Genomic DNA, 24,236 nt, shown 5'->3' with positions numbered 1-24,236 from the left:
GGACCTAAACGCAGCTTCCTGGACCGCGGAGGGTTGTCGGTGCTTCGCTCGCCCCGCTAGCTCGAGAGTTCACCGAAAGGCGCGGACGCATTCAAACTACAACTCCCAGAATGCATCACTCCGAGATATGCGTGCCACGGGTCAGATGACTCGAGTCAGGTGACCTCCGGCCCGCCCTCATACAAAATCAAGCCGGCCCAGGGACCTGTACACCGCCGGGAGCTGCACCTGGTGCCAGGTTCTTGTGTCGCTTGTGGTCGTGCCAGCCAGCCTAGGAGGCTCCCAGGTAAGAGCCGGCGCCACCCCGACAGTCTCCTTCCCATTGCCCTGGTGGACCCCCCTCGAGGCCAGAGACTGGTACAGAAAGTGGGGGAGACAGCCTTCGAGCCCCCCTCAGCCACTGGGACTCCACTCTTCCTGGAGCAGGAGGCGGTGCCTCCAGTTTCGGCCTCTTGACACTCGATGGCCCCCCGGGTGGAAGGACCCGGCCCGTGGTCAGTGCGAGTGGAGGCGAGGGAATCCCCGGGTGTCTAACCCGATGCTGTTCGGCCTCCTGCCTCAGTTCCCTCCCCATTTCTGATGGAGCGGTTTGCAGATTGCTTTGGGGAGGGAAGGGGGCACGGAGAGCGCCGGTTGGAGGTGCTGATAACCTTGCTGGGCGCCTGGGCGAGACAAGACTCCGTCCCGCTTACCTAAACTTTCAGGCTGGAGGGAGGGAGAACTTCTGGTCTGTTGTGGACAAGATTGAGGCCAAGAACAAGCTATGCTTTGTACTGGCTTAGCAGCCCCAGGCCACAGTGGCCATTTCTTGACGGTAGTGTTTTGCCACCTGTTCTTCATTGTCACTCCCTGGGAGCCTTTTTAGGCGTTCCCCACCTAATCATCCTTCCCACTATGAAATTCCAAGACACACACACACCACCACCCCACCCCATAGGCTGTTTGTGTATCTTGGCCCTTTGAGGGGACCAGCCATTATGCCATCTAAGGGTTTCTCAGTCCCCAAGAACCGGCTTTCACTCCTGTTGAAAATGCACGCCTCACATGCTTGTCTGTGGGGTAAGTGTCGCAGTCCCTGCTCTTGCATTCGGACACAGAAAGCTCGAGGAGGTAAGTAGCACCACAGGTCACGCAGCTGATAAGCGGGCAGGGGGCTGGGTAGTTCTCTCTGGTGCACACACTCCTTGCCGCTGTTGATATCGCCTTTCTGACTGCCTGGGAGGAGGCCCAGGCTGCAAAAAAATGGCAAGGTGGCTTCAGAGAGAGCACATTGCAGGAGACCCCTGGAAAGAATACGTGTTGGAGGACAACTCCGGAACAGATGACACCTGAGTGAGAATTAGAAGACAGTTAGTTAGCACTTCCATGGGAAGAAGGACCCATTGCTGTCTTGTAGCATCCCTAAGACATGGGTTGTAGTGTGTACTTGTTCTGATCTCTTTAAACCGAATGGCTTACCTGGGGCTTTTTCTATGTGCTCTGACACCTTTCCTGCAAGGTGGCTCAGCCATGAGGGCTCAAGGACTCTTGCTGACCAAGAGGCTCCATCCACATTCCTCACTTGCAGAGCAAGAGAGGAGCTGTTTGGACCTGATTCTACTCCAGTCCAGAGGAACCACTGTCTCGGGGCATAAACTGAAACCTTAACTTGAGGGTGCAGGGCTGAAGTGAGGCAGTACAGAGGCAGGAGTGAGAAAGGAGCCTGCAGGCGCTTCATAGACACATGACAACTCTCTGTGGGTTGGAATACATGAAGTCAGCACAAGGCTGAGGCTCCAAGGCAGGCTCTCCCTGAGAAGGCCAAAGAGCTGAGTGCTGGGTAGCCTTCTGTGCCAGTGGAGGCTGCAGCAGTCAGAAAGGCCCCTGGAGGAGATAAGGTTAGAAGGTGGTCAGACAAGCAGGAGCCGTCTGGGTGCCTTCTGTGAGGGCGGCAGAGGAGGAAGGGCGTCAGGGCCCCCTGGAAACTCTTTGAGGGAATTGAAACCAGAATGACTCCTGGAGGTTTCTATGCAGACCTCGCCCAGCCGTCCCCACAGTTTGCAGGCACTCCCAGAAGCAGAGGTGGGAGAGTCTAGACAGGGTACACTGAGGCATCACTTGGAGCCCAAGTTCTGGAAATCCAGACTGACCTGGCCCATTTGGCCCCTGGCTCACCTGCTATGTGTTGCGGCCATGGGTCAGTCGGGAAGTTCCAGGGCTGGTCGGACCTGCCCATCTGTCTGCCCCCATTGTGTGTAGCCCCTGCCAGTCCTGGGGAGGTGAAACAGGCTGCATGAATTCACCCTTACACTCTCACCCCAGCGCAGGAAACTATTAGGGTTGTGGGTTCCCAGACTCAAATGTGGGACCTCCGTTTTAATAGCTTATTGCAAAAAATAAATAAATAAGACACATACACCCCTTCCAAGCTGCTAAAAAATGCATTCCTCTTCTCTGTTACCTGGGTTAACTGCGAGAAGCAGTTAAAGGGGAAAATACAAGTCTTTTGCTAACTTCCTCCTAGTGAGAGAGATCTTACACAAGCCCTTCGTTGCTCAGAGACCGTTTTTTCCCCCACTTATCAGAAAGATAAGCCCTCCAAGCAGGGCCCCCTGCTGAGGCGTGATGCAAACTTGTGATGTCACAGGTGTGAAGGGCAAGACCTTTGTTAGCTGTCCCAGGCCCGCTGCTGTGGACAGGTTGGCTCCCTGAAGCGGAGCAATCTCACCTCTGTCTGAACACTTGCCGTTTGTTTTACTTCCCAGTTCTCTGGAATCGAGGAACATGAAGAGGATTTGGCTGATGGTTTTTATCCTTTTTCCTCTGAAGCTTGTAGAAAAATGTGGTAAGTTTAGAAAAGGCCGTCGTGTGTATAAAGAGGGAGCTAGTGACGACCTGCGTACAGCCGGCTGTTGTGAACTAGCCTAGTCACGCTTGCCCGCTTGCCCCTGGGCACAGTCCAGGGGGGTCCCAAGGAGCTAGATGCCTCAGAAATAAGTAGCCTTCTTCCCTAGGTGTCCTGCTGTCTGTTCTGTGTCACCAAAACCAACAGTTGTTACTTAACTCAGGCTCTCTCTCCCTCTGTGCCATCGAGTCCATGCTGACTCACAGCGACCCCCTGTGGGTTTCTAAGACTGTAATTGTTTACGGGATTAGAAAGCCCAGTCTTTCTCCCTCATCGCCGCTGGTGTTTTTGAACTGCCCACACTTGAACTGATCGCATCCCAACACTTCACTGCTACACCGCCAGGGCTCCATTCAATCAGAGTGGCCTAACCATTTGGCACAATGTTGGTGAAGGAGGGTGATGCCCCTATCCTGTGGGCCTCACAGAGGGAGCTGTGAGCCTTCTAAGATGCTGCAGAGCCATTGTGAACTTGGCCCTGCCAGGCACAGACAGCCTTCGGAGTCTGCCTGAGCATCCCATTCGTTGTAAGCTGAGAAAGCCCTTGCCTCCCAGAGGGACCGAGGAGCAGGGTGCAGCAGGCCTGGGGCCCCATAGAATGCAGGCCGTTTGTCGAGATATTCTTTAGGGTTTGCTCATCCTTGTAGAACTGACCTTCCACAGCCTCTCGGAGGCCCACGTTGTTTAGCACTTCTCCCACGGCCCCAAACATCTCTGGAATCCCTTCTCAAGCAGAGCTCTGTTTAGCTCTCTCTGGGCTGTCGCCAAAGCTCCAATATGGCTTACACTTCCTAATCAAGGACTCTCATACGAACCGCCTACCTCCAATGCCAAAACCGTGGTGGTATCCCAAGAGTCACGCACAAGGCTGCGCTGTTAACCTCCGGTGTCTCTGAGGTAACAGTGTTCATCTGATCAGCCTTGCCAGGGTTGTCACCCAGCCTCGTACTTGGCAGGCACACCTGTGAGTGTGCCGTTTCCGAGAAAGAAAAAGGTCCTTTGTACCTTGAAGCTCGCTGCTTTTAAACGCCTCCAGGTGCCAGAGCCTCACCCAGGCCTTGGAAGCCTTGTTCTATGTGACTGTTCTCTGAGCCTTCGCTGGCCAGCACTCAGCCGATCTCCCCAGGAGAAAGACCAGGCTCTGTGTTCCCATAAAGAGTCCCAGCCTCAGAAACCCCGCAGCGGGCACTGCTCTGCCCCGGGGGCTGTATGAGTTGGGGTGGGCTTTGAGGACCGTGCCTCGTTTGGATCCTTCGTTAATTCGAATGCTTCCCTGGAAGAGAACTGCCCATCCCATCACTGCCAGCTCTGATTATATGAAGGGAAACTGAGGCCCACGGCAGGGAGACGCTGTTCCCAGAGTCACACAGCTGGGGCCAGCTGCGCTGTGTGTCTCTGCCTTCTCTCGTGAGCAGCATTGTGAAAGCCTCATCGGCATCAGGGGACTAGAAGTGGGTGTCCAGCCCCCCACTGCTGGGTGCTGGGGAGTGATACTTGAGGGGGTCATTGATGTACCTGGCCTTCAGAGTTTTTCCCTCTGAGCATCTTTGGTGGCCAGCAACAAGAACCTGGCCTTTAGACCAGACGGGCCTAGGTTCAAATCCTGCCTCTACCGTTCTGAGCCCGTGGGCAAGATATGTTCCATTTTGAGATACTCCCTTTCCTTATTTCAAAGCAGGAATAACCGTGCCCCCCCACCCACACCCTGGTGTGGAGGTTAGAGAATGGAGAGTGTGGTAGCCGACCTGCAGTGGGGTGCACAGTGGAAGAGCTCCCCAGGAAAGCACTGTTGAGTTGGTTCTGACTGGTGGAGGAAATGCTTGGCCTTCGGGGCTCTACTTGCTTTCCCTCCTTCCTGTTTTTGTATCTGGAAAACTGCCCCACAGGGGAGCCCTGCCGGCCCTGTGAGCAAGACAATGGGCTGCTAACCTCAGGTCTGTGGTTCAAACCATCATTAGTTAGCATTCATTTGGGTAATTTTCACATGGTCCCACCTAGAGCTATATAGGGTCGCTGTGAGTTGGCCTGGACTCGATGGCAGTGAGAGACCTACAGCCAACTTGAACAGGGCTTTCCCATGACATGATGCCAGCTTTCTGTCTGGGACTGGACATGTCCTGCCATGGTGGCCCTAACAGGAACCATCCACGACTTAACACTCGGTGCACGCCAGGCCACTGGGGAAAGTGCGTCACACACATCACATTCTCTCTTCACAACAACCAGGAGATGGGGCTGGCAACTCTTCCCATTTCACAGGTGACAAAACTGAGGTCTGGAGAGCTGATGTACCTCTCCCATGGTCTCAGAGGTCGGGAATGTCGGGTCAGGCTCCAACTGTGTGACTTCACAGCCCAGTCTCTCAGCTGCTGAGCTCTGCTGTCGTCTCTGGTGCGAAGCAGAGGGGACAGGAAAAAGCTCGTTGCCTCTCTTAAAATGCAAAGACAGGAAGAGCCGGGGCCCTGCAGGTGCACCGTGAGGAGAGTTGGAAGACCCAGAAGTGTAGAGGGCGGCCTGTCATCAGCTTTAATAATTATAAACTGGGCTGCTAACCCCAAGGTGAGCAGTTCAAAACCACCAGCCTCCCTACAGGAGAAAGACGAGGCTTTCTACTCCGTAAAGAGTTACAGTCTCAGAAGCCCACAGGGGCAGTTCTACCCTGTTCCATATGAGTCGGCATCGATGCCCTGGCAGTGAGTTTGAGTTTGGAAATAATAAAGAAGACCCCCTAAGGAGTAGCCCTGTCCTAGACACTGTCTTGTGAGGAGCTTATAGAGATGGGAATGTGTTTCTCCTACGGAGTCCTGGGCGCCTAGGGGAAGTTTAGTAGGCGTAGCCATCGGGAGCTGTACTTGCCCAGCAAGCCCAGGACAAAGCCTCACATTGCTGTCTAAGCAGGGAAACCAGGAAAAGGGGGGCAAGGCTGAGCACTGCCTGCAGACCCTGAAGCTGCATACAATGGAGGGACCAGCCCCCTCTCCTCTTAGCAGCTTGACCTGAGGGAGGACCAGGGTGGGACCAGCTCCGGCTGAGGGACCCAGGCAGATAGAAGCAGCCAAGGTGGGGAGCTGGACTCTTCAGTCTGGAGACTAGCCATCTTGGAGCAGCGCTGGCCTGGCAGAGACTGCTCAGACACAATCTGAGAGACACCAGGTCACAGAGGTGGGCCCAGCCAAGAGGGAGAAACCACTAAGGAGGGGTGTCGAGGTAAAGTTGAACCCCAGCATCTAAAATGTCAGCTCTCGGTTCCTTATTGTCTGCCTCTGAGGTCTGGGAGAAGGCGGGCCAGGGCCCTGCCTGTAGCCTCTACCCCTTCAAGAACCATCAGAGTCAGAGTTCAGCCCTGTGGGTCCCTTCCCCCTCTAGTCTAGATTCATGGTCATGACCTTCAGGCTATGCACAAGCCAAGGCCGTGAGTCAGACAAGTGAGAGGGAGGAGAAGGGCCACCCTGTGGGCTGCCCCAAACTCAGGGACAGGTCAGGGAGGCGAACTCGGTCTTGCTCTCTGGTCAGGTTGTCCGCCGTCTTGACCACCTACGCGTGCTTCATTCCTCACCTGCATAGCCCGCTCCTCTGAGTACAGGGAGGGGCCCGAGCCAACTGCTCACGTCTGTCAGAGGAGGCTCACGTCGGCAATTTCCATACCCACCTCATGACATGAACCCCTTTGAGACAGTTTGGGGATGGGGCCCATCTTTCTCAAATTGTCTCTGGGAGCCTCAGCCCCAGAGCGTGTCGGTGAGGAAGAGGCCAAGGCTGCAGCACTTCCCACTCAGGCCTGTGCCCCCTCAGGCCACACATCACAAGGAACATCCAGAGGACTTGGGTGTCCAGTCCCCTCGCTGCACCTCTCAGACCCGCTGGGCCTTCGCCTACAAGGGGGTCTGTCCTGAGTCTGCTCATGAATTCAGCTGTACAGGGGTGGGGGGTGTCTTGCCCCAGTTCCTCGGGGCCCCCGCCCCACCCTGAGTTCTCCGACCTGGTTAATGCCTCACACTGTTGATTTGGGTCCCGACAGAGTCAACCGTCGACTTCACCGTCCCACCCGTGGTCAGGCTGGAAAATGGCAGCTCCACCAATGTCACCATCACCCTACAGTGAGTGCCCCGCCCAGCTCTGTCCCCGGCCTACCTGCTCTCCACAGGGCCGCCCCCTGGGGGAGGCTTTTGGATCTATGTGAGATCCTAGCCCCAGGCTGCACATCAAAGTCCCAAAGTCTGCCTCCCATGCCCCTACGGAATCCTCGCTTCTGGTGGGACAAGGAGGACAGTGGGGCTTGTCCCAGAGACCTGGGTGAGAAGAGTCCCTGACTGACTAGCGGCGGATGCCACACTTCAGAGTGGGCTGTAAAATTGACCAGAGCCCCAACCAGAGCAGAAGGTCCAGAACCCGAAACAGAAGTGGCTGCGCTTCTCATGCCTTTGTCCAGAGAACCTCCCTCGCTGACCTCCACTGCTGTGGGCGTGAGGGTCTTTTACCTTCTGTCTGCTTCGCCCTACTCCGGCCTCCCAGCCACGAGCGGGGGGTGGAGCCCCGCCCCTTTCTCCCAGCCCCTCTCCCCTTCCTGACCCCTCTCATCTGATCTAGAGCCAAACCTTTGGTACCACCCTGGACAGGCTGGCATTCCAGTCTTTGCTCCGACTGTCTGTGCACATCCACACTTTATAGTTCCTTTTTCCTTCTTCTTCTTTATTTGAACTATGTATTGGGACTCGGGCAGATCATCATTCTGACAGCCAGCAATCCATAGACACTGTTTCAACTCATCTACCGGGGTCCCTGGGGTGCCATCATGCATCCTCTTCCCCCTGGGTCTCCCGTTCCCATCCCTCCTCCTTTCCTAACCCTCTGCACTTTGTTCTTGAGTCCATGCCAAGTTTTAAATGGTTGATTATTCTAATACAGGTGAGTCCAGCTTCAGACCTCAAGGGTGACGAAGCTCCAATCTCTCTCCAGCCCTTTGAGCCGGGTACCTTTCATGATGCTGAGTTCTGTTCCCCATAATCTGCTTTTCAGAACAGTTGCTTGTGGTGGCCGGGCACCATCTAGTTCTTCTGGTCTCAGGGTCGTGGAGGCTGAGGTCTGAGTGGTCCTCTAGTCCATCAGACCGATTGCTTCCATGCATCTTTGATTGTCATTACCCCTCTCTGCTCCAGACGGCGAAAGATCAATAGTTGCCCCGTAGAGGCCTAGCTGCTCAGTCACTACATGCCGAAGTACAATGTGGAACTTTGTTTTGTGAACAGATATCTTGTAATTCCTACAAGTCGTCCTCAGAGCCCAGATTTAAGGCCCCTACGGTTGCTCCCAGCCTACACAACCGCTTTATCCAGCCAGACATGTCCCGGCTGCCGGGGGACATGCTGCTGCTTCATGCTCTGTCTGTTGGATTCTGACCTTCCCACAGGCCCTGCTCAGACCTGCATTCACAGCCAACTGCCTGTCGTTTCATGTCATCACCCGCCCCTCTGCCCCCTGTCCTCTTGTCTCTCGTTAGAAGCTAGATGTCCCCTAAGCTGCCCCGCATGACATGATGATGAAACACCATCTCCTGACCCAGACAACTTGAGAAATGGCATGGCCAGAATGGCATCCCTCGGGCAGGCTCACGGCGATCCCCCTTCCTGGACGTGACCAGCCTCTTGTTCTCCACAGGCATCCGTTAAATGCAACCCTGGTGCTCACGTTTGAAATCACGTATCGTTCAAAAAACATCACTATCCTTGAGCTCCCGCACGAAGTAAGTAGCTGATCTGACTGGCGGGTGGGAAGACGCCGAGTCACGCCACCCGTTCTAACTGAGAACCTGTGGACGTAGGCACCTCACTCTGACGCCCTGGACTGCGCCCAGCCCTCAGGCTAGAAGGCTGTGTCCTGGAGATGAACGTCTCCTGCCTTTCCTGTCTGGGTGGACTTGGGAAGGCAGTGGAAGGATAGGGGGCGCCACTTGGTTCTGAGAACATAGAAGACATTCTTGAGATGGTTTCTATGAGGACTCAAGGGCGTTGGGTGGGCCAGCAGCACTAATCTGGTGGGAAAACCACTTAGAAAATACAAAGCTCCTGGCTCCTTCCCAGACCCCACCTCCTTCAACATCTGCATATTCATAAGCAAGAGCCCTAAATGATCCGGTTGCATGAAACCCAGGGGACTGTTCTGAGGCCACAGGGGTTCTGGTCACTTTCAGGAACCAGTGCCAGAATCTACCCAGTTCCTCAGCGATGACTCATCATAGCTATCAGGCGCTCAAGTCGTCACGGGCACCCTGCTCCCACGTTCAAGTCCTGGGGTGGTGCACACCAGAAGGCTGGAGGAGGGAGGGGGACAGCACCCAGAGGAACCTTGGATGAGAGGTCTGGTCATCTGCCCAAAAAGCCAGCCCTTGGGCACCCAAAGCAGCACGATTCCATGGGGGCACACGGGGTCACCATGAGTCGGCATCAGCTCGATGGCACCTGGTTTTCACTTCCACACGACCAGGTTTCAGAGCCAGGAACCATCCAACGGGTCCAGGGACAAAAGCAAAAACGGAGGCGCCAATGCAGGCACGCTGTGCAGAGATTAAGGGCTGCATACAAACAGGAGGTCGGCACCCCTGAGCCATGGCATGCAGCCTCTGCGTTTGTAGAGGTGGGCTGTGAGCCAACTCCGTGCGCTCTAGCAGGCAGGCATGGCCTCCTGATGTGGGAGCAGCCTCAGGCGTCTGCGAGGAAAGCTTTAGCATGGATGGAGCTAGTTAGCAATTATGTGGAAAGAAGTCAGCCAGGCACAAGAAGACATGTGGTTGTGGTCCCACTTCGAGGGGGGCCTCCAAATGGTCCTGGAAAATTCCCATCATCTTTTTATTCCATTTTTCCATGAACTCATCTCTGAAATCTGTAGACTCCAGAGACGCTCAAGTTCATTAGCAGATGCCATGGGCTAGAGAGTGGGGAGAAGAGGCCGTCCACTTCTCTCGGATCCATCTCCTCCCACTTTGAAGAGGGGATTTCATGAGTGACACGGTGAAGCACCTGGCTACTCACCTAAAGACTGGCCAGAGGTACCTCGGAAGAACGGCCTGGTGTTCTGCTTCTAAAAGGGCCTCGCATGACAGCGTGATGGAGTGTCCATGCCAACTCATGGTGACCGTATAGGACAGGGTAGGACTGCCCCTGAGGGGTCCAAGGCTGTCACTCCGTTTTGGAGTAGAAAGCACCTCCTGTGGAGCGGCTGGTGGTTTCCAAATTGCTGACCTTGCAGATCACAGCCCAACACAACCACTCCGCCACCAGGACCCCACTGGTACGGGCGTGATAAATACTCAAACAGCATTGCCAGGGCAATTGGTTAACAATAAGAAAGAAAAAAAGAGCTAGGTGACAGGACAGCCAGATAGAGCCCAGAGTCGGACATGCCGTAAAGATGCGGGCCAGAAAGTGGGCTCGCACAGCCACTTAAACCACATAAAACAGTGGTTTGAGGAAAGCCGCCTGGTTGCTGGTATGAAGACCCCAAAATAGTGCTTCATAAATTAGGGGAGCAGCATCCATGTAGGACTTCTAGGGCTGGGGTTCTCGGTACCCAGCATGTGGGAAGGGTGGCCAAGCACGTTGTCCAGGGCACAAACCAGTTTGATTCAGTCAGAGTATCGCCCAGCTCCCAGCAGCTGTGGGGAGGAAGATAGGAGAGCCTCAGGGGAGGGCGGGGGAGAGAGCTTCTGTCACAGGCAGGGCCCTTGGCCCTCTTCTGTGGAGCAGAGCTTTTGGGGGCTCAGCGGACAACATTGAAGTCAAGACTGTCGTCCCTACGAAGCACTTGGGGTCATCCCGTGGCAGCCAGGCCTGGAGCAGCCCTCCTCCTGTGGCTGCTAAAGAGCCCAGTAGTGAAGGGAAGAGAAGCAATATCGATCATGGAATGGTGGTGATAAACCAAGACCCCAAGCCCACAGTCCTCAAGTCCTCCCTGGCTCAATGAGATCTGACAGCGCCAAACAGCATGGCTCTGTAGTGTTTCCAAGACCTGGAATCTCTACAGGAGCAGCCAGCTGCCTCTTCTGCCCACGGAGCAGCTGGTGAGTTTATAGTGCCAGCCTTGCAGTTAGCAGTGAAGGTAAGGACTTAGGTTTGTTGTGCCCGGCATCACGACCTGAAGACTCCGATCCATGCGGGCCCAAGAGGACGGGGCTCTACTGGGGTGTCCAGCACTCACTTCCCCTCTTCCGGTCTGCAGCTGAGCACGTTAACCCTTAGCAACACCTGGGACACATTCATAGCAACCCTGTGAGATGGGCACTTGTGTAGTCCCCATTTTATAGATCGCCAGCTGGGACCTGAGAGCTTGAATGGCTCCCCGAGATCACACAGCTAGTCAGAGGGGGAGAGCCTGAGGGGAGACCCCATTGTCTACAGGGAAGTGGAGGAAGGAGACAGTTTGAGACAATGGGTTGGCTCAAAGTTTCTCCCAAGGGCTTGCAAGGTCCCCAAAGGCCAGGAGGTAGCTCTCTGCCCCTCCATTCCCTGGTGGCTAGCCCAGAGCTGGGTACCCTGGGGCCCTCCGGAAGTGGGTGTGGGACTCAAGCAAACCTAGTCTCCCTAACAGGTAGTGGTGCCACCCGGAGCCGCCAATTCCTCTTTTCAAGTGACCTCTCAAAACGTCGGGCAGGTCACCGTGTATCTGCACCGAAATCATTCTAACCAGACCGGGTAGGTGAGCCTCAGTCCAGCTGGGTTTTGTGCGATGGGACAGGGGAGGTAGCCAAGGTGGGGCTGGGGTGTTGTGGCGTCATCCCTCAGAGGCCCAGCCTCGGCTCATCCCTGTCCCCACATGGCCTTTGCAGCCCCAGGATCCGCTTCCTGGTCGTCCACAGCAACGTCGTGGGCATCATCAACCAGGTGATCGGCTGGATCTACTTTGTGGCCTGGTCCATCTCCTTCTACCCGCAGGTGTTGAAAAACTGGAGGCGGAAAAGGTAACCCGCCCAGCTCCCTGTGTAGGTCTGCTCTGGGCAGCTAGGAGCGAGGCTTGCTGGCAGCTCCACTCTCTCCTGCCTGTCTGACATTGCTAGAAACGTCCCCGTGTGGAAGCTCTCAGCGCTGACAGCCTGGGATGGGACTCTGGAACTGGGCGTTTGGCCCCTGGCTGAGTTTATCCCTCCTGGTACCCTGTCACACAGAGACCGCCAAGAGCCCACCTCTGTGCTACCTGAAGCCACAGGAAGGAGCAGGGTACCCTAGGGGTGCTTACCTGGGCAAAGCAGCCCAGAGCAGGCTCCGCTCACACCCCTCCTATAGTGCAGGACAGGTTAGCTTTTGCCCAAAACATCACCACCACTAAAGACCAAGGTACGCCATTGTGTCTTTTGATGGCGAGGTCTAGTGGGAAGTAACAGCAGGGGAAGGCCAGCGCAAAGGGAGGAGTCGGGAGCCCATTGTCTTAAGAACTCCCTGCAGAGCAGGCAGGCGGGCACTTCCTGGAACACAGGACTCAGCCTGGCCTTGGGGTGTGAGATCTGGGTCCCTTCTAAAGAGCCACCTGCCACCTGGGGGAATCCCAGATAGGAGGCTCCCCAGCAAGAGAGGTGGAACACAACAGCGCACATCTTCTCTGGGCTCCAGGCTCAGCACTTCCCCCCCCCCCCCCCCGACCAGCCCTAGCCTGGTGAGCAAGTGGTGTGGCAAGGGGCCACCCATCCGTCGGGCCAGGACTCCCTAGCTGTGGGCACCTTTGCGTCATGTGGCCCTGCAGACACCCAGGGGAGAATGTCTGTGCCCCTGCCTCCCTGAACCCTCATCGCCCCAGCTCCCAGCACCTTGTCCCATCCTCAGGCTGCCCAGCAGGGGGTGCCCACCTCGCCCCTGAAGGAGCCCTGCCGCCGCCCTTGCCTGGGCCCCTCAGGCCCATCGTGCCCGTCTAGCCAGTCAGGCGGTTCGGCTGAGCGAGCTGAGCCTTGGAGCAGACATCGAAGCCGGCCCCTCCTTGGACGATGCTGGGCCTGCTAGTGCCTGTCGGAGACTCTAGACAGGCGCTGGGGTGGGATGGAGGGAGGGTGTTCGGTGAACAGCTGCCAACTCCGCACTCCCCTCGGGTGTCTCCAGCCCACACCGGGGCCTCTCCCAGCATCCACCTCTGTCCAGTTGAGCGAGGTCTTTGGTCCTTCCTACCTCGCCCCTGTAACCACCCTACCCCGTGGGCCTACAGCAGCGGTTCTCAACCTGTGGGTCACGACCTCTTTGGGAGTCGAAATACCCTTTCACAGGGGTCATCCAATTCATAACAGTAGCAAAATGACAGGAAGTAGCAACGAAAATAATTTTATGGTTTGGGGGGGGGGGGTCACCACCACATGAGGAACTGTATGAGAGGGTCACGGCATTAGGAAGGTTGAAAACCACTGGCCTACAGGCTGCCGAGCTGGGAGCCAGGCTGCATGGTGCTGCCTTCTGCAGGTGGCCTGACATCCCTCCGGAAGCAGGTGGGCAGGGACTGGGGGGCATGACAGTGCACGGTAGGGAAGGCCAAGCTCTCCTGCGCTGTCCTCTCCCTTCTACTCGGCCCTCCTCCCGGGGCACCAGGTCTGGTCTCACCTGCCCCGCTTTCTGCCCCTCACCTTCTGCCTCCCCATGCCCAGTGTTGTTGGCCTGAGCTTCGACTTCGTGGCCTTGAACCTGCTGGGCTTCGTGGCCTACAGCGTGTTCAACATCGGCCTCCTCTGGGTGCCTGCCATCAAGGTAAGGCCCCCCGCATGTGCGCCGCACAGCCTGCCTGTTCCGGGGGTGGTCTGGCTGCCCCTCACCACCTGCTTTCTCCCCACCCACCCCCCGACAGGAGCAGTTTCTCCTCAGATACCCCAATGGGGTGAACCCCGTGGACACTAACGACGTCTTCTTCAGCCTGCACGCCGTGGTCCTCACGCTGGTGGTCATCCTGCAGTGCTTCCTGTACGAGGTCAGGCCCCGCCCCGCCCCACCTAGAAGCCAGGCCGAGCATTCAGCGTCTGCGGCCCAGGGCCCCCGCACAGGCACTGTGGGGAGCGGTGCAGGGGGCAGTGCAGTTCGGAGGAGGTGGGTGAGGGCTAATTAAATGCATGAGGTCTGGGGACCACTGAGCTGGTGGGGAGGCCAGGGTCCAGGGTGCCAGTTAGGGGAGCAGGTCTGAGTGCGAGGCTGGACGTTTGGACCCGGTCTTGTTGGCCACAGGCCCCCAGCACTTGAGAGCCCGGTTAGGACTGCGGACCACGGCTTCCCTCTCACTTCTTACGTGGGTGGGCACCCCTGCACCACACAACTGTTGGCCTCCGTGGGAAACTGTGAGGTTTTTGTCCTCTGGTCTGAAGCCCACGTGAAGGTCAGGAGAAAGGTTGGGCTAAGGACAAACTGCGGAGATGGGCAGGATCAAGGCAGGGCTGGGGCCGGTGGAGGGCAGTGTCCCCAGAATGAGCTTGGAGCAGGCCCCCAGTCCTGCAGAGGGCAGCCGAACTCTCCAAGCTGCATTGAAGCGGAGACACCCTAGACAGCAAAAAGCGTGTGATTGGTGCCAGACGGACATACACACACACCCTCCGCTGGAGACCTGGTACCTTGTCCCAGTCGGCCATCCACGCACTCTGACCGCGGGGCTCCCTGTGTGTCTGCCTGCCCGCCTCTGCCTCTCTGCCGCAGCCCCCAAGTGGGCCTCCCCAACACAGGCTATGCCAGGGCCAGCGTCCAGCTCGCCCCCCCCCTTTGTGAGCCTGACCTGGCCCTGCCGTGGCTCTGTGTGTCCCTGACCCTGTGCCCCTTGCCCTTTGTGCCTCAGCGAGGCTCCCAGCGCGTGTCGTGGCCTGCCGTCGGCTTCCTGACGCTCGCCTGCCTCTTTGCTCTCATCACCATGGTGGTGGCAGCGGCCGGAGCAACCACCTGGCTGCAGTTTCTCTTCTGCTTCTCCTACATCAAGCTGGCCGTCACGCTGGTCAAGTACTTTCCACAGGTACCTTCATGCTCATGTGTCTGGTGGTGGGGAAGCCCTGCGGCCTCAGGGCAGCTCCGTGGGAGAGGAGGAGAGCTGGGGTGGAAACCAGGGCCCAGCAGGTACAGCGCAGGGCACTGTGCGTCCTGACTGCCACCTGCTCTCCCGTGGAGCTCAGCAGCCCGAGGAAGCTGGCGGTGTAGACATCTCACTTCACCCTCTGCCCAGCCATTCCCCCTCCTCCTCATGCCACTGCCCATCCTTAGCTTAACAAGGGACCCCCTGGCACAGAGCAGCAAGACCATCGGAAAGGTTCTGCTCCCTACCCTGCTGAGATGTCTCCCAGAGACTTCCCTGGGGGCCAAGGACTCAGCCTTGCTCAGATACAGCATGCCCTCCCCGGGGCCCACTGCGTCAGTTGGGGAGACCAGTCCTGACAGCCCAGGACAGTCAGGTGTGCAGTGAGGGTGGCAGCGGTAAAATCCACCTTCCACCCAGGAGATGCAGGTTTGCTTCCTAGCCAGTGCACCTTGTGCACAACCACCAGTCTGCCAGTGGAGGCCCCGGTGTTGCTCAGAAGCGTCCAGTTTAAGACAAGCCAGGAAGAAAGACCTGGCGACCCATCTCCAACAGTGAGCCAGCAAATACCTGCCACATCTGGTCTGAGCCGGTGTCCTGTGCACGGAGACACCACATGCTGGGAACCTGCTGAACAGCAGCTGCAGGCAGTCCCCGCCCTTCATCTAGGGCTTGGGGGGCAATGTGGCTCACCCCACCCCAAGGAATAAGCCCCTTCCCGGCCTCCCCAAATCTGGGAACTTGGGGCTCCTTGGGCTCCAAGGAAGGAGAGTGTTTGGGCTGGGGGTGGGGCAGGTTCTTGGAGGACATGGAAGCAGGAGCAGACCCCCAAGGTGAGACCGCCTTGCACCGTGGACGGAGGAGCAGACACTCCATGGGCAGCCTGCACAAAGACCCCCGTTGATCAGGGGCCTCAGGGCTGAGCATGTTGTGGAGACAGGGAGAGGCTGAGGGAAACAGGCCTGCCCCAAGGCTGGGGAGGAAAGTTTCTGAGTAGGGGGGAGGCTCGAGAGAAATGGGTCTCAGGTCCTGGGAGGCCGGAGCCCCGGTGGAGGGAGTTCAGGATAGTGTGGGACTCGGAGGTGGCAGCAGATGTGGAACAGGGTGGGAGACAAAGGAGGCACCCGCCCAATGGCCAACAGAGAGGATCTCCTTCCTCAGCTGTAGGAAGGGAGGGCCGTACCTGTCAGAGAATTCCTGGAAGGAGGTGGGGCTCAGGCAACAGGAGGGGGTTTGTGTCCCAGGGCACTAGCCCACCGAGGCCAGCCAACGCTGAGGAAGCAGCAGGTCCAGCCGCTCACCTAAGGTGACCCAGCTCAGATGAGGGAGCTAGGGTTCTCGGCCCAGGTGGCTCAAAATAACACCAAGTCCAAGCTGGTGGGCCCCACCCCCACCCCCCGTCTGGGGAGAATGGAAGTGAGAAGCAAGTTGAAAGTTGCTGGAAACCAGGCCCGGACTTTGACTCCCAACATGGGCTGGTGAGCAGCGCACACTACACCCCACCCACCCACCCACCCCCACAGACACACCACCCCCCCTCTGCTGCTGGGTTGTGAGGTACAGGCACAGACAGAAGGCTGCTGGCTGTGCATGGAGATGAACCCTGGGCCCGGCCCTAGCTGTCCCCCTCACCCACGCACAGCAGGACCCAGAGCTCACTGTGTCCTTGGCGCTACATCTCGAACACGTGGGTGGTGAGAATCAGAGGCACGCTTGTGTGGAGCGCCGGGCTCGAGGGGTGTGAGGGCAGGCCCCCTCACCGGCCTCTGTCTGTCGTCCGTCGTCTGTCCAGGCCTACATGAACTTTTACTACAAAAGCACCGAGGGCTGGAGCATTGGCAACGTGCTCCTGGACTTCACGGGGGGCAGCTTCAGCCTCCTTCAGATGTTCCTGCAGTCCTATAACAATGGTGAGCCCGCCACCAGCTCCCCACCCAGCCGGCCCTCCGGGACCCGGCCAGCCCTGGGGCCCTGGGGGCCCAAGCCTCCAAGGGGGACTCCGCGGGGTGGCTGCAGTGGGTGGAGTTGTCATGTCCAGGGCAGATAAGCCCGCAGCCCTACTGTGCCCAGCTGCTTTGGGGGCTGCCGGCCTATATCTGGGATCATTCTGTGACTCTCCATAGACCAGTGGACACTAATCTTCGGGGACCCAACCAAGTTTGGACTCGGAGTCTTCTCCATCGTCTTCGATGTTGTCTTCTTCATCCAGCACTTCTGTTTGTACAAGAAGAAACCAGGGTATGACCAGCTGGACTAACATGGGCGCCCGGCGGGAACGGCTCAGGCCCAGGGCACTGGTGGGGGAAGGCTCCCCAGCGGTGAAGGCCATCGAAGCGGGTTTGTGGGCAGAACTGGTTCAAAGCCAGCCTGGAACGGTATTCTTCCTTGGGCCCACACCTTAAAACATCAACCAGCCTGCCTTCGCCCAGGACCCCTCCGGGCCCGGAGGAACCTCTGCTTGGAGCAGACACCTGACTCTGTCCCATGACTCTAAAGCCAGACCGCCGGCAGCCCCAGGAGTCTCAGCGCCTCCGGGCCAGGCCTCTCCTCCTGCATCTTGATGCCAACGTTTCTCTTTTCTTTAAGGCTTCAGGCAGCACACACGGGTTCCAACAGCCGCCCCCGGCAGGACAGGGTGCTGAGCTCGGAGCCGAGGCGGGGCTCTACACAGCCAGTGTTTCTGGGAGCAGCCTGAGGGCTGACCTTGCAGCCCGGAGAGCCCAGGCCATGCACCGTACTGGCACTGCTGTGTTCCCCGAGAGCAAGCAGCCAGGTGCTGTGGCTGGTGGACCCTGAGGTGCTGGTGCTGGTGGCGGAGGCTTTGGGGCTTTTCCTCTGAAGGCCACATTCTGAGCACCCACGTTCCTGATATGCACTCTTTTGATGACATAATGCAACTTCCAGGCCGGCAGTAAGCCAGGGGCCAGGCCGGGGCCTGGTTGAGACACGCTATTCCTTAGCCGAGTGGCCCAGCCCACCACATAGGTTGTGGCCTGGATTTGCACCCCTTTGTCGCACAGGGTCAGCTCCACCTCCTAACCCTTCCTGAATTGGGGAGAGGGATGTTTTGGGAGTGAATGACTGTCTCCTGCCTTGTCCACATCCCTGAGTCAGGACTGGGGGTCCACTGGGGCCCCTCTATACCCTGCACCTGGGGTGCAGGATACACACACACCCAGCCAGTGCCTCAGAAGCCCTTTAAACCTGCTAAAGGCAGGTAGCGGTGCTCTCCCAGTCCCCAGGTCCCTGAGATGCACCACTGGTGTTGGCTCTGGAGGGACCTCCGATAAGGACTGGAGACCACCTTACACAATCACAATCCCCATGGGCCCAGCCTGCTTCCCATGCTTCCCTCATCCCCGAGCCTCCTCCTGTGGTGGGGGTTGGGGAGGGTTCTGGGACGGGCCTTGTACGTGCCTTGAGTTTGTAATGCACTTAGGCCTCTTCACTCTAAGGTCAAAGGGCTTGTGTCCTTGATTAAAGCCGGCCTGTCTGCTTTCATCTGCTCTCAGCATTGGCTCGACGTAGGAGGAAGGTGTGTGGGCCAGTAGAACCCAGTCCCTGGGGCTTGGGGCAATGGCCTGTCTGGCTTCTTGGTAAGGAAGGGCACAGGATCCAGCTCACCGAGTGCAATCACCAATCTAGCCCTGTCACATCAAATGTCTTCTGGCTCCTTGGAGCCTCACCAGGTAGGTCTCCCAGGTACTGTGTCCTGGCCATTACTGCCAAGACTTCAGGTGGGAGGAGGTCTTCAAAAAGCCACCCCGCCCTCCCCAGTGTAACAGCTACCCAAGGGCTTGGCATCCCATTTCCCCCTGAAGCAGAAACTTTTGTCCGGACCGTGCAGTGATTTCTTTTAATGTGGTATTATGGGATCCTTCCCATTTGGAGCATAGGGGCCTGGCACACCCACTTTTAAATGGGAGCTAGCACCTGAAATTCCAAAATCTTGCATTTCACGATCTGGCCATACAAGATGGGCCTGCCTTCTTACCTGGCCACCGTGCCCCGGGCCGGCCAGTTCAGGACAAGGAGAAACTCACCCCCGCCCTCGGGGCAGAGCTCAGCCCTCAGAATCTGGAAGGCAGCTGCTCCATCGGACAGAGCTGCACTGCCCCATGCGTTCCTGAGACTAAGCCTTCACGGGAGGAAAACCCCCATCTTTCTCCCGAGAGGCACATCCTAAGCTGTGGGAAAACAAGTGTTCTAAGGGTCTCTGGGTGCAGGTGTTTTTCCCACAAGGTCCCTCCCGAGTAGGAGCTGATGCCAAGTGACACGGGAAGTTGAGGACACTCGGGGCTCCTCTTTGACACCCCAAAGACTACATACAGTAGGCTCTGTCACTTGTACTCATTGGGCTCCACCTGGACTTTCCAGACAGGCAGCCTGTCAGAAGCTGGACTTCACCCAGAGCTGCAGGGGCCAGTCTGCCACCCTAAAGCCGGAGTTCTAGTCCCCAACCCCCTCGCCCGTGCTGCCCCGAAGACCTCTTTGGGTCCCAGGTGGTTTATTACGGGGGTGGTGCACTGCCACATGGGCCCTGTCCACTCTGGCATCGGTAGGCTTGTTCATTTGCTAGGGATAGTCACCACCCCAGGGGTGAAGTAATAAGCTGAGGTCAAGAGTAGAGACGGTACCTCCATATAGTAAGATAAAAACACTCTGTATCAAAGTTGCCATTACAAAAAAATACAAAAGTTAAACCGACAGGCATAGCGGAAATCGGCAATCCTGAGGGCTGCCCTGAAATGTCAGCCTTGAACTTCATGTGGATCCTGTAAGCCGGGGAAGCCAGAGTTCCCGGTGGGGTGGGTGGGGGGTGGCAGGTGCGAGGGGTGACCCTCCGCAGTGCCTTTGGTAGTGTGTGGAACCTGGGGCCGGGCACTGCAGAGCTTACAGAGGACAGGACCAGGCCTGCAGCAGGGAGAGGTCCGGCCCACCCGTCATTTTCTGCCCTGTTGGCAGCTCTTGGGAAGGGGTGTCTCCCCACTTGCCAGGGTCACTGGCTACACCTCAGCTCCAGGCCGTTTCCAGTCCTGTGTCCCGTCCAAGAGAGGAAACTGGTCTCAGGACCTCAGAGGTGGGAAGAGGCCTGGGTCAGGTCTGAGCAGAGGCTGGGACAGGGTGGGGACAGACAAGTTGGAAGTGGGGTCACTGTACAGAGAGGGGCAGGCACGAGGGGGGGGCTAGGACAGCATGGACTGTTGCACGGCCTTCTGCAGTGACTGCCGCGTCACCAGCAGGCGCACGACCTCTTCCGAGCGCTTGGTGAGCCGCTTGCGCGCCTGGTCGTGGGTGACCATGGTCATGTCCCAGCCGTTCACCTGGCCCAAGAAGAAAAAATACCTTCAGATCCCTACTCTGCGGGAGGGCCCAGGGTGCCCAGGCTGAGCGACCCTAGGGTGCTTCCTGAGGCGTGGCAATGTGGCCTCGCTAAGGCGCTCCTTGGAGCCCCTACCCCCCAAGTGACCCAACACCTGTTACCTGCATGATCTTGTCTCCGATCTGCAGCCCAGCAATTTCAGCGGGGCCTCCCTCAGACACTCGTGTGACGTAAATGCCCTGGAAAACGATGGCCCGGGTCAAGGACTGTGGTCTCTGCACTGGCCCCTGAACCCCTGAGAGAAGCACAGGATGTGCTCGGCCCTGCCTGGGGCATGTGGCCAGGGGGGCGGAAAGCTTGGCTCCCAGCGGCAACAGCCTCCTCCTGGGCTCTGCCTGGGCAGAGGGCTGGAGATGGTCACTTCGCACCCTACCCCTTTCTCTCCCCACCCCCGATTCCTTTCTCGGCTCTTCACAGGGTGCAGCATTCTGGAGAGGGGAGTCTGCTCCCTCTGCCTCAGCCCAGGAAGCAGGCCCACCACCTCTGGCCTCTTTCTGCCCTAGCCCTCCCACCCACCCCAGCCACCGCCCTCCCCGCCAGCTCACCTTGTCTGTCTTATCTTCCGAGAAGGGATTCTGGGAGGGATCCTGGTCAATGCCCCCTCCGATGCTGAAGCCCAGAATTAAGTTCTCACCTTGACGCAGCTTATGAATTTCCACTCTTTGCTGGCAAAGGAAAAACCCAAACTGAATTGAGTGTGTGGATGTGTGCAGAAGGGACCTGGTCTATGTCCTAGCAGCAGCCAGGGTCTGCTGAGGCTGCTCGGCTCCATTGGGGGGGCGGGGGATTGCGATCGGGGAGGGGTGGAGTAAGCACACAGGGCCCAGGATCCTCACCAAGAGTCTAGCTGGTTTCCATCCTGGGACTTATAATGCAGCCATAATCACACACACATCCACACACCTGTCCAGTGTCCCCCTCCCTGGTGGATCTCAGGTAGCAGTCTGCCTTTGAGAGTTCCATACCCCTCCTAGCCTGAGCCAGGGGATGGGGAGACTGGACAGGTAAGTGGATGTGTGTGTGGTAGCTTTGACATTTTCCCAATGTTCCCTAGGGAAAGCCTCCCTACCCCATCCCCAATCCAAGAGAGAGAAGTCAGGCCTCACTCACCAGGTTGAGGCAGGAAGACAAGATCTGGAGAGGGTCAGACTGCACATGGCATGCACCGGAACTAGCTCCTCACACCTGTGTCCACTCTCCAGGGCTGCCCACACACCACCCCTCTGAGCCCACCCGCAAGTCAGTATGGAGACGCTCAGTCAGGCAAGTCACTACCCCTCTCTGGCTCCTCACCTGCTCCCCCTTTTTCCAGGTAAGGAGCAATCCTGGCATCACTAGGGATCTGGGAAAGGGCAGGGTAGAGCAGCCAAGGTGACGCTAAAGACACTGTCAACAACAGGTCCAGCCTTGCTTCCCGGAAGCCTGGGCTGAGGCTCTGCACTCAGCCTCACTGGGCACCTTTATCACTGGCTCCCTGCCACCACCCGCCTGACCACAGTACTCCCAGCACACTCTTACCAGCCAGTGCCTCTGGCCCCGGCATGAGATTCCAGCTCAGCTATGGTCTGCGTAGCACTCGCAGGCCTCCCTGTTTTCTAGAACTTCTGGTGAGCTAGGCAAGAGAGCTGGGTTCTTCCTAAGGAGTTCTTATGGCAGGCACCACCAGATCTTTCTGGAACTCGGTTTCCCCACCTGTGCCATTCAGCGGTAGCCCCATCCGGCTGCGGTACCGGTGGTGGCGTCTAAGGTCCCAGCCCCTCTCCTTCCTCCTGGTTGCGGAGCAAAAGGAGTGGCCTGGGGCCAGGGCTGACCTCCCAGAGGGCTCTAGTCAACCTGTCAGGCAGGGAGGTGTCCCAGGGAGCGTGGGCAGGCTGGAGCAAGGCTGTCGGAGCCTTTAACTCCTGACTGTAGGGGTGGACCCGAAGACGCTGGACTCAAGAGAGGAAGGGGCTGCTAGGCAGGCCCTGATCAACCCCACTCCCCAATCTCCCTCCGCTGGGCGGCGGCGCTGGAGCAGAGGAAGCACTTCCTCATTCCTGAGGCTGCGACTCATGAACTTAGGGGCCGGCGCCCGCCCCCTGCGGCTGCCCAGCTGGGGACACTGAGGCCCTGGGAGGGCAGCAGTGATCGCCAGGCTGGACCTCTCCCCTTCCTCCTCTGCCTCGGCCGTGGAAAAGTCCGCCCCGAGCGACAGTGCACAGGGCTGACACCGGTGCGGGTTCTCAGAGGCGCCCGGGTGCCCGGGCCCCCTGTCTAATGGCTCCGGCGGATAGCGCCCAACTCCAGTAGAACCGGGTCGGAGCCCAGACCACTCGTCGGAGACGTCCCGCGCCCGACATTTTGTCCATTGGTTTGAAATGTCAGTTTACTGCTCTGCGAAATGGGGACACGTCAAGGCGAGGAGAAGCCCACGCGAGCGCACTCACCACCACGGCGGTGACCGGCTGACCCGGGATGTAGGACATCTCGACCCGGATCCTGAGAACCCAGCGCCGTTTCTGGAAGCTCGCAGCGAAAACCACCGCGGCCGCGCCCTCTCTGGTTAACAAAGACTACCCGGATTGCCCCACCCCTTCATGAATAGTTAATAAGCTCCTAGCCAATCGCCTGCCGGAGCGCTGTCGGGCTTTGGGGCGTCATTTGAGCGTGCGTGAAAAAGGAGGGAGGAGGGATGAAGAATGCGCAGGGCGTCCACAGCGCAGGCGCCAGGGGGCGGGGCGAGAGGCTGGCGCATGCGCAGCCTGGACCCTCCCAGCAGCCTCCAGCGCAAGATGGCGCCGCGGAGAGTTGCACCTCCTCCTGTGTGAGGAAACGCGAAGTGACTTGTGTGCGCCGTGTTCCAGGTAACTGGGCAAGCCTCAGCGGGACAGGCAAGGGCGCTGCCCCTGTCCCCGGTTGGCCCGAGCGCCCCGTCTTTTCAGCACCTTGGAAGGTCTGAGTCCCCGTAGCGTTACCAGGTCTCAAGCCCCACAGGGACTTGGACGGGGTGGGGGGTGCGGCGGCGGCGCGAACCCAACTCGTCAAGCTCCGGGCACCACTTGTAACTTGGTTTTCCTCGCAGCTCCGCGTTGCCCCGCGAGAAAGCAGAGGGTAGGCCCCGGCGGGTGCGATGGCCGCCGTGGTGGCCAAGCGGGAAGGGCCGCCGTTCATTAGCGAGGCAGCGGTGCGGGGCAACGCGGCCGTCTTGGATTTCTGCCGGACCTCGGTGTCAGCGCTGTCGGGGGCCACGGCCGGAATCCTCGGCCTCACCGGCCTCTACGGCTTCATCTTCTACGTGCTCGCCTCCATCCTGCTCTCCGTGCTGCTGATACTCAAGGCAGGCCGAAGGTGGAAAAAGTATTTCAAGTCGCGAAGACCTCTCTTTACAGGAGGCCTCATCGGCGGCCTCTTCACCTACGTCCTCTTCTGGACGTTCCTCTACGGCATGGTGCACGTCTACTGAAACGGCAGGCCGCACTGTCGAAACGAAAGCAAAATGCGGTGGAGGACGGTTGCCAGGCGTGAACACCGTGTAGACTTACTTAGTTTTTAAATCGTTGAATAAATCCGCTGCTCGTTCTGTAACGTTACAAGCAATTTCTATCTGAAGACAGAGCTTGTATTATCCTAGAGATTAAATGACGCGTGAGACACTTTGTGGAGTCGTTTTCCTACCCGAATGCAACCCTCCTTGTCATGGACGTGCCATCTACCAGGATCTGACTCCTGGACGGCCTGGCCTTACATGATCTCCTGTCATTTCCTTGCATTTACATGGAGACGCTCCAAAGAGGGGCTGCTATCCTAGGGAGAAGTCGGAGTGTTAGGATCCCAAGAACCAGTTCTGTCTAACTTTCTGAGGTTGGTGTTACTGTTACCCCCTGTAACACCTGAGACTTAGAAGGGGTACTGATAAACCACTGCCCAAGCAGGCACAGTGAAGAGGCAGGACTCACAAGCAGCTGCCATTACTGCGCTAGTTCTGTG

The 24,236-nt window shown here is 58.0% G+C and overlaps 3 protein-coding genes across 3 annotated transcripts; 2 read left to right on the top strand and 1 right to left on the bottom strand.

Annotated features, from left to right (window-relative positions):
- The first annotated feature begins 80 nt into the window (after positions 1–80).
- CTNS (cystinosin, lysosomal cystine transporter) lies at positions 81–18,392 on the top strand. The gene is made up of 11 exons (XM_075561181.1): positions 81–286; positions 2,745–2,824; positions 6,903–6,981; positions 8,540–8,624; positions 11,465–11,568; positions 11,703–11,834; positions 13,494–13,593; positions 13,691–13,810; positions 14,660–14,830; positions 16,680–16,797; positions 17,011–18,392. Exons 2-11 carry the CDS (start codon positions 2,764–2,766, stop codon positions 17,142–17,144), a joined length of 1,104 nt encoding a protein of 367 aa, XP_075417296.1. The 5' UTR covers positions 81–286; positions 2,745–2,763; the 3' UTR covers positions 17,145–18,392.
- A 1,139-nt stretch (positions 18,393–19,531) lies between these two features.
- TAX1BP3 (Tax1 binding protein 3) lies at positions 19,532–22,856 on the bottom strand. Its single transcript, XM_075561179.1, has 4 exons — positions 22,697–22,856; positions 20,816–20,935; positions 20,372–20,449; positions 19,532–20,211 (listed from the first exon to the last, which is right to left on the bottom strand). Exons 1-4 carry the CDS (start codon positions 22,733–22,735, stop codon positions 20,074–20,076), a joined length of 375 nt encoding a protein of 124 aa, XP_075417294.1. The 5' UTR covers positions 22,736–22,856; the 3' UTR covers positions 19,532–20,073.
- Positions 22,857–22,952: 96 nt separating this feature from the next.
- On the top strand, positions 22,953–23,903 carry EMC6 (ER membrane protein complex subunit 6). The gene is made up of 2 exons (XM_075561180.1): positions 22,953–23,113; positions 23,332–23,903. The coding sequence occupies exon 2, from the start codon at positions 23,380–23,382 to the stop codon at positions 23,710–23,712; it is 333 nt and encodes a 110-aa protein (XP_075417295.1). The 5' UTR covers positions 22,953–23,113; positions 23,332–23,379; the 3' UTR covers positions 23,713–23,903.
- Positions 23,904–24,236: the final 333 nt, after the last annotated feature.

The sequence above is a fragment of the Tenrec ecaudatus genome, chromosome 10 (assembly GCF_050624435.1).
Source record: "Tenrec ecaudatus isolate mTenEca1 chromosome 10, mTenEca1.hap1, whole genome shotgun sequence".
In the NCBI taxonomy this organism is placed as follows: domain Eukaryota; kingdom Metazoa; phylum Chordata; class Mammalia; order Afrosoricida; family Tenrecidae; genus Tenrec; species Tenrec ecaudatus.
The sequence above is the reverse complement of the archived record's forward strand: the minus strand, read 5'-3'. Positions and strand labels throughout refer to the sequence as shown.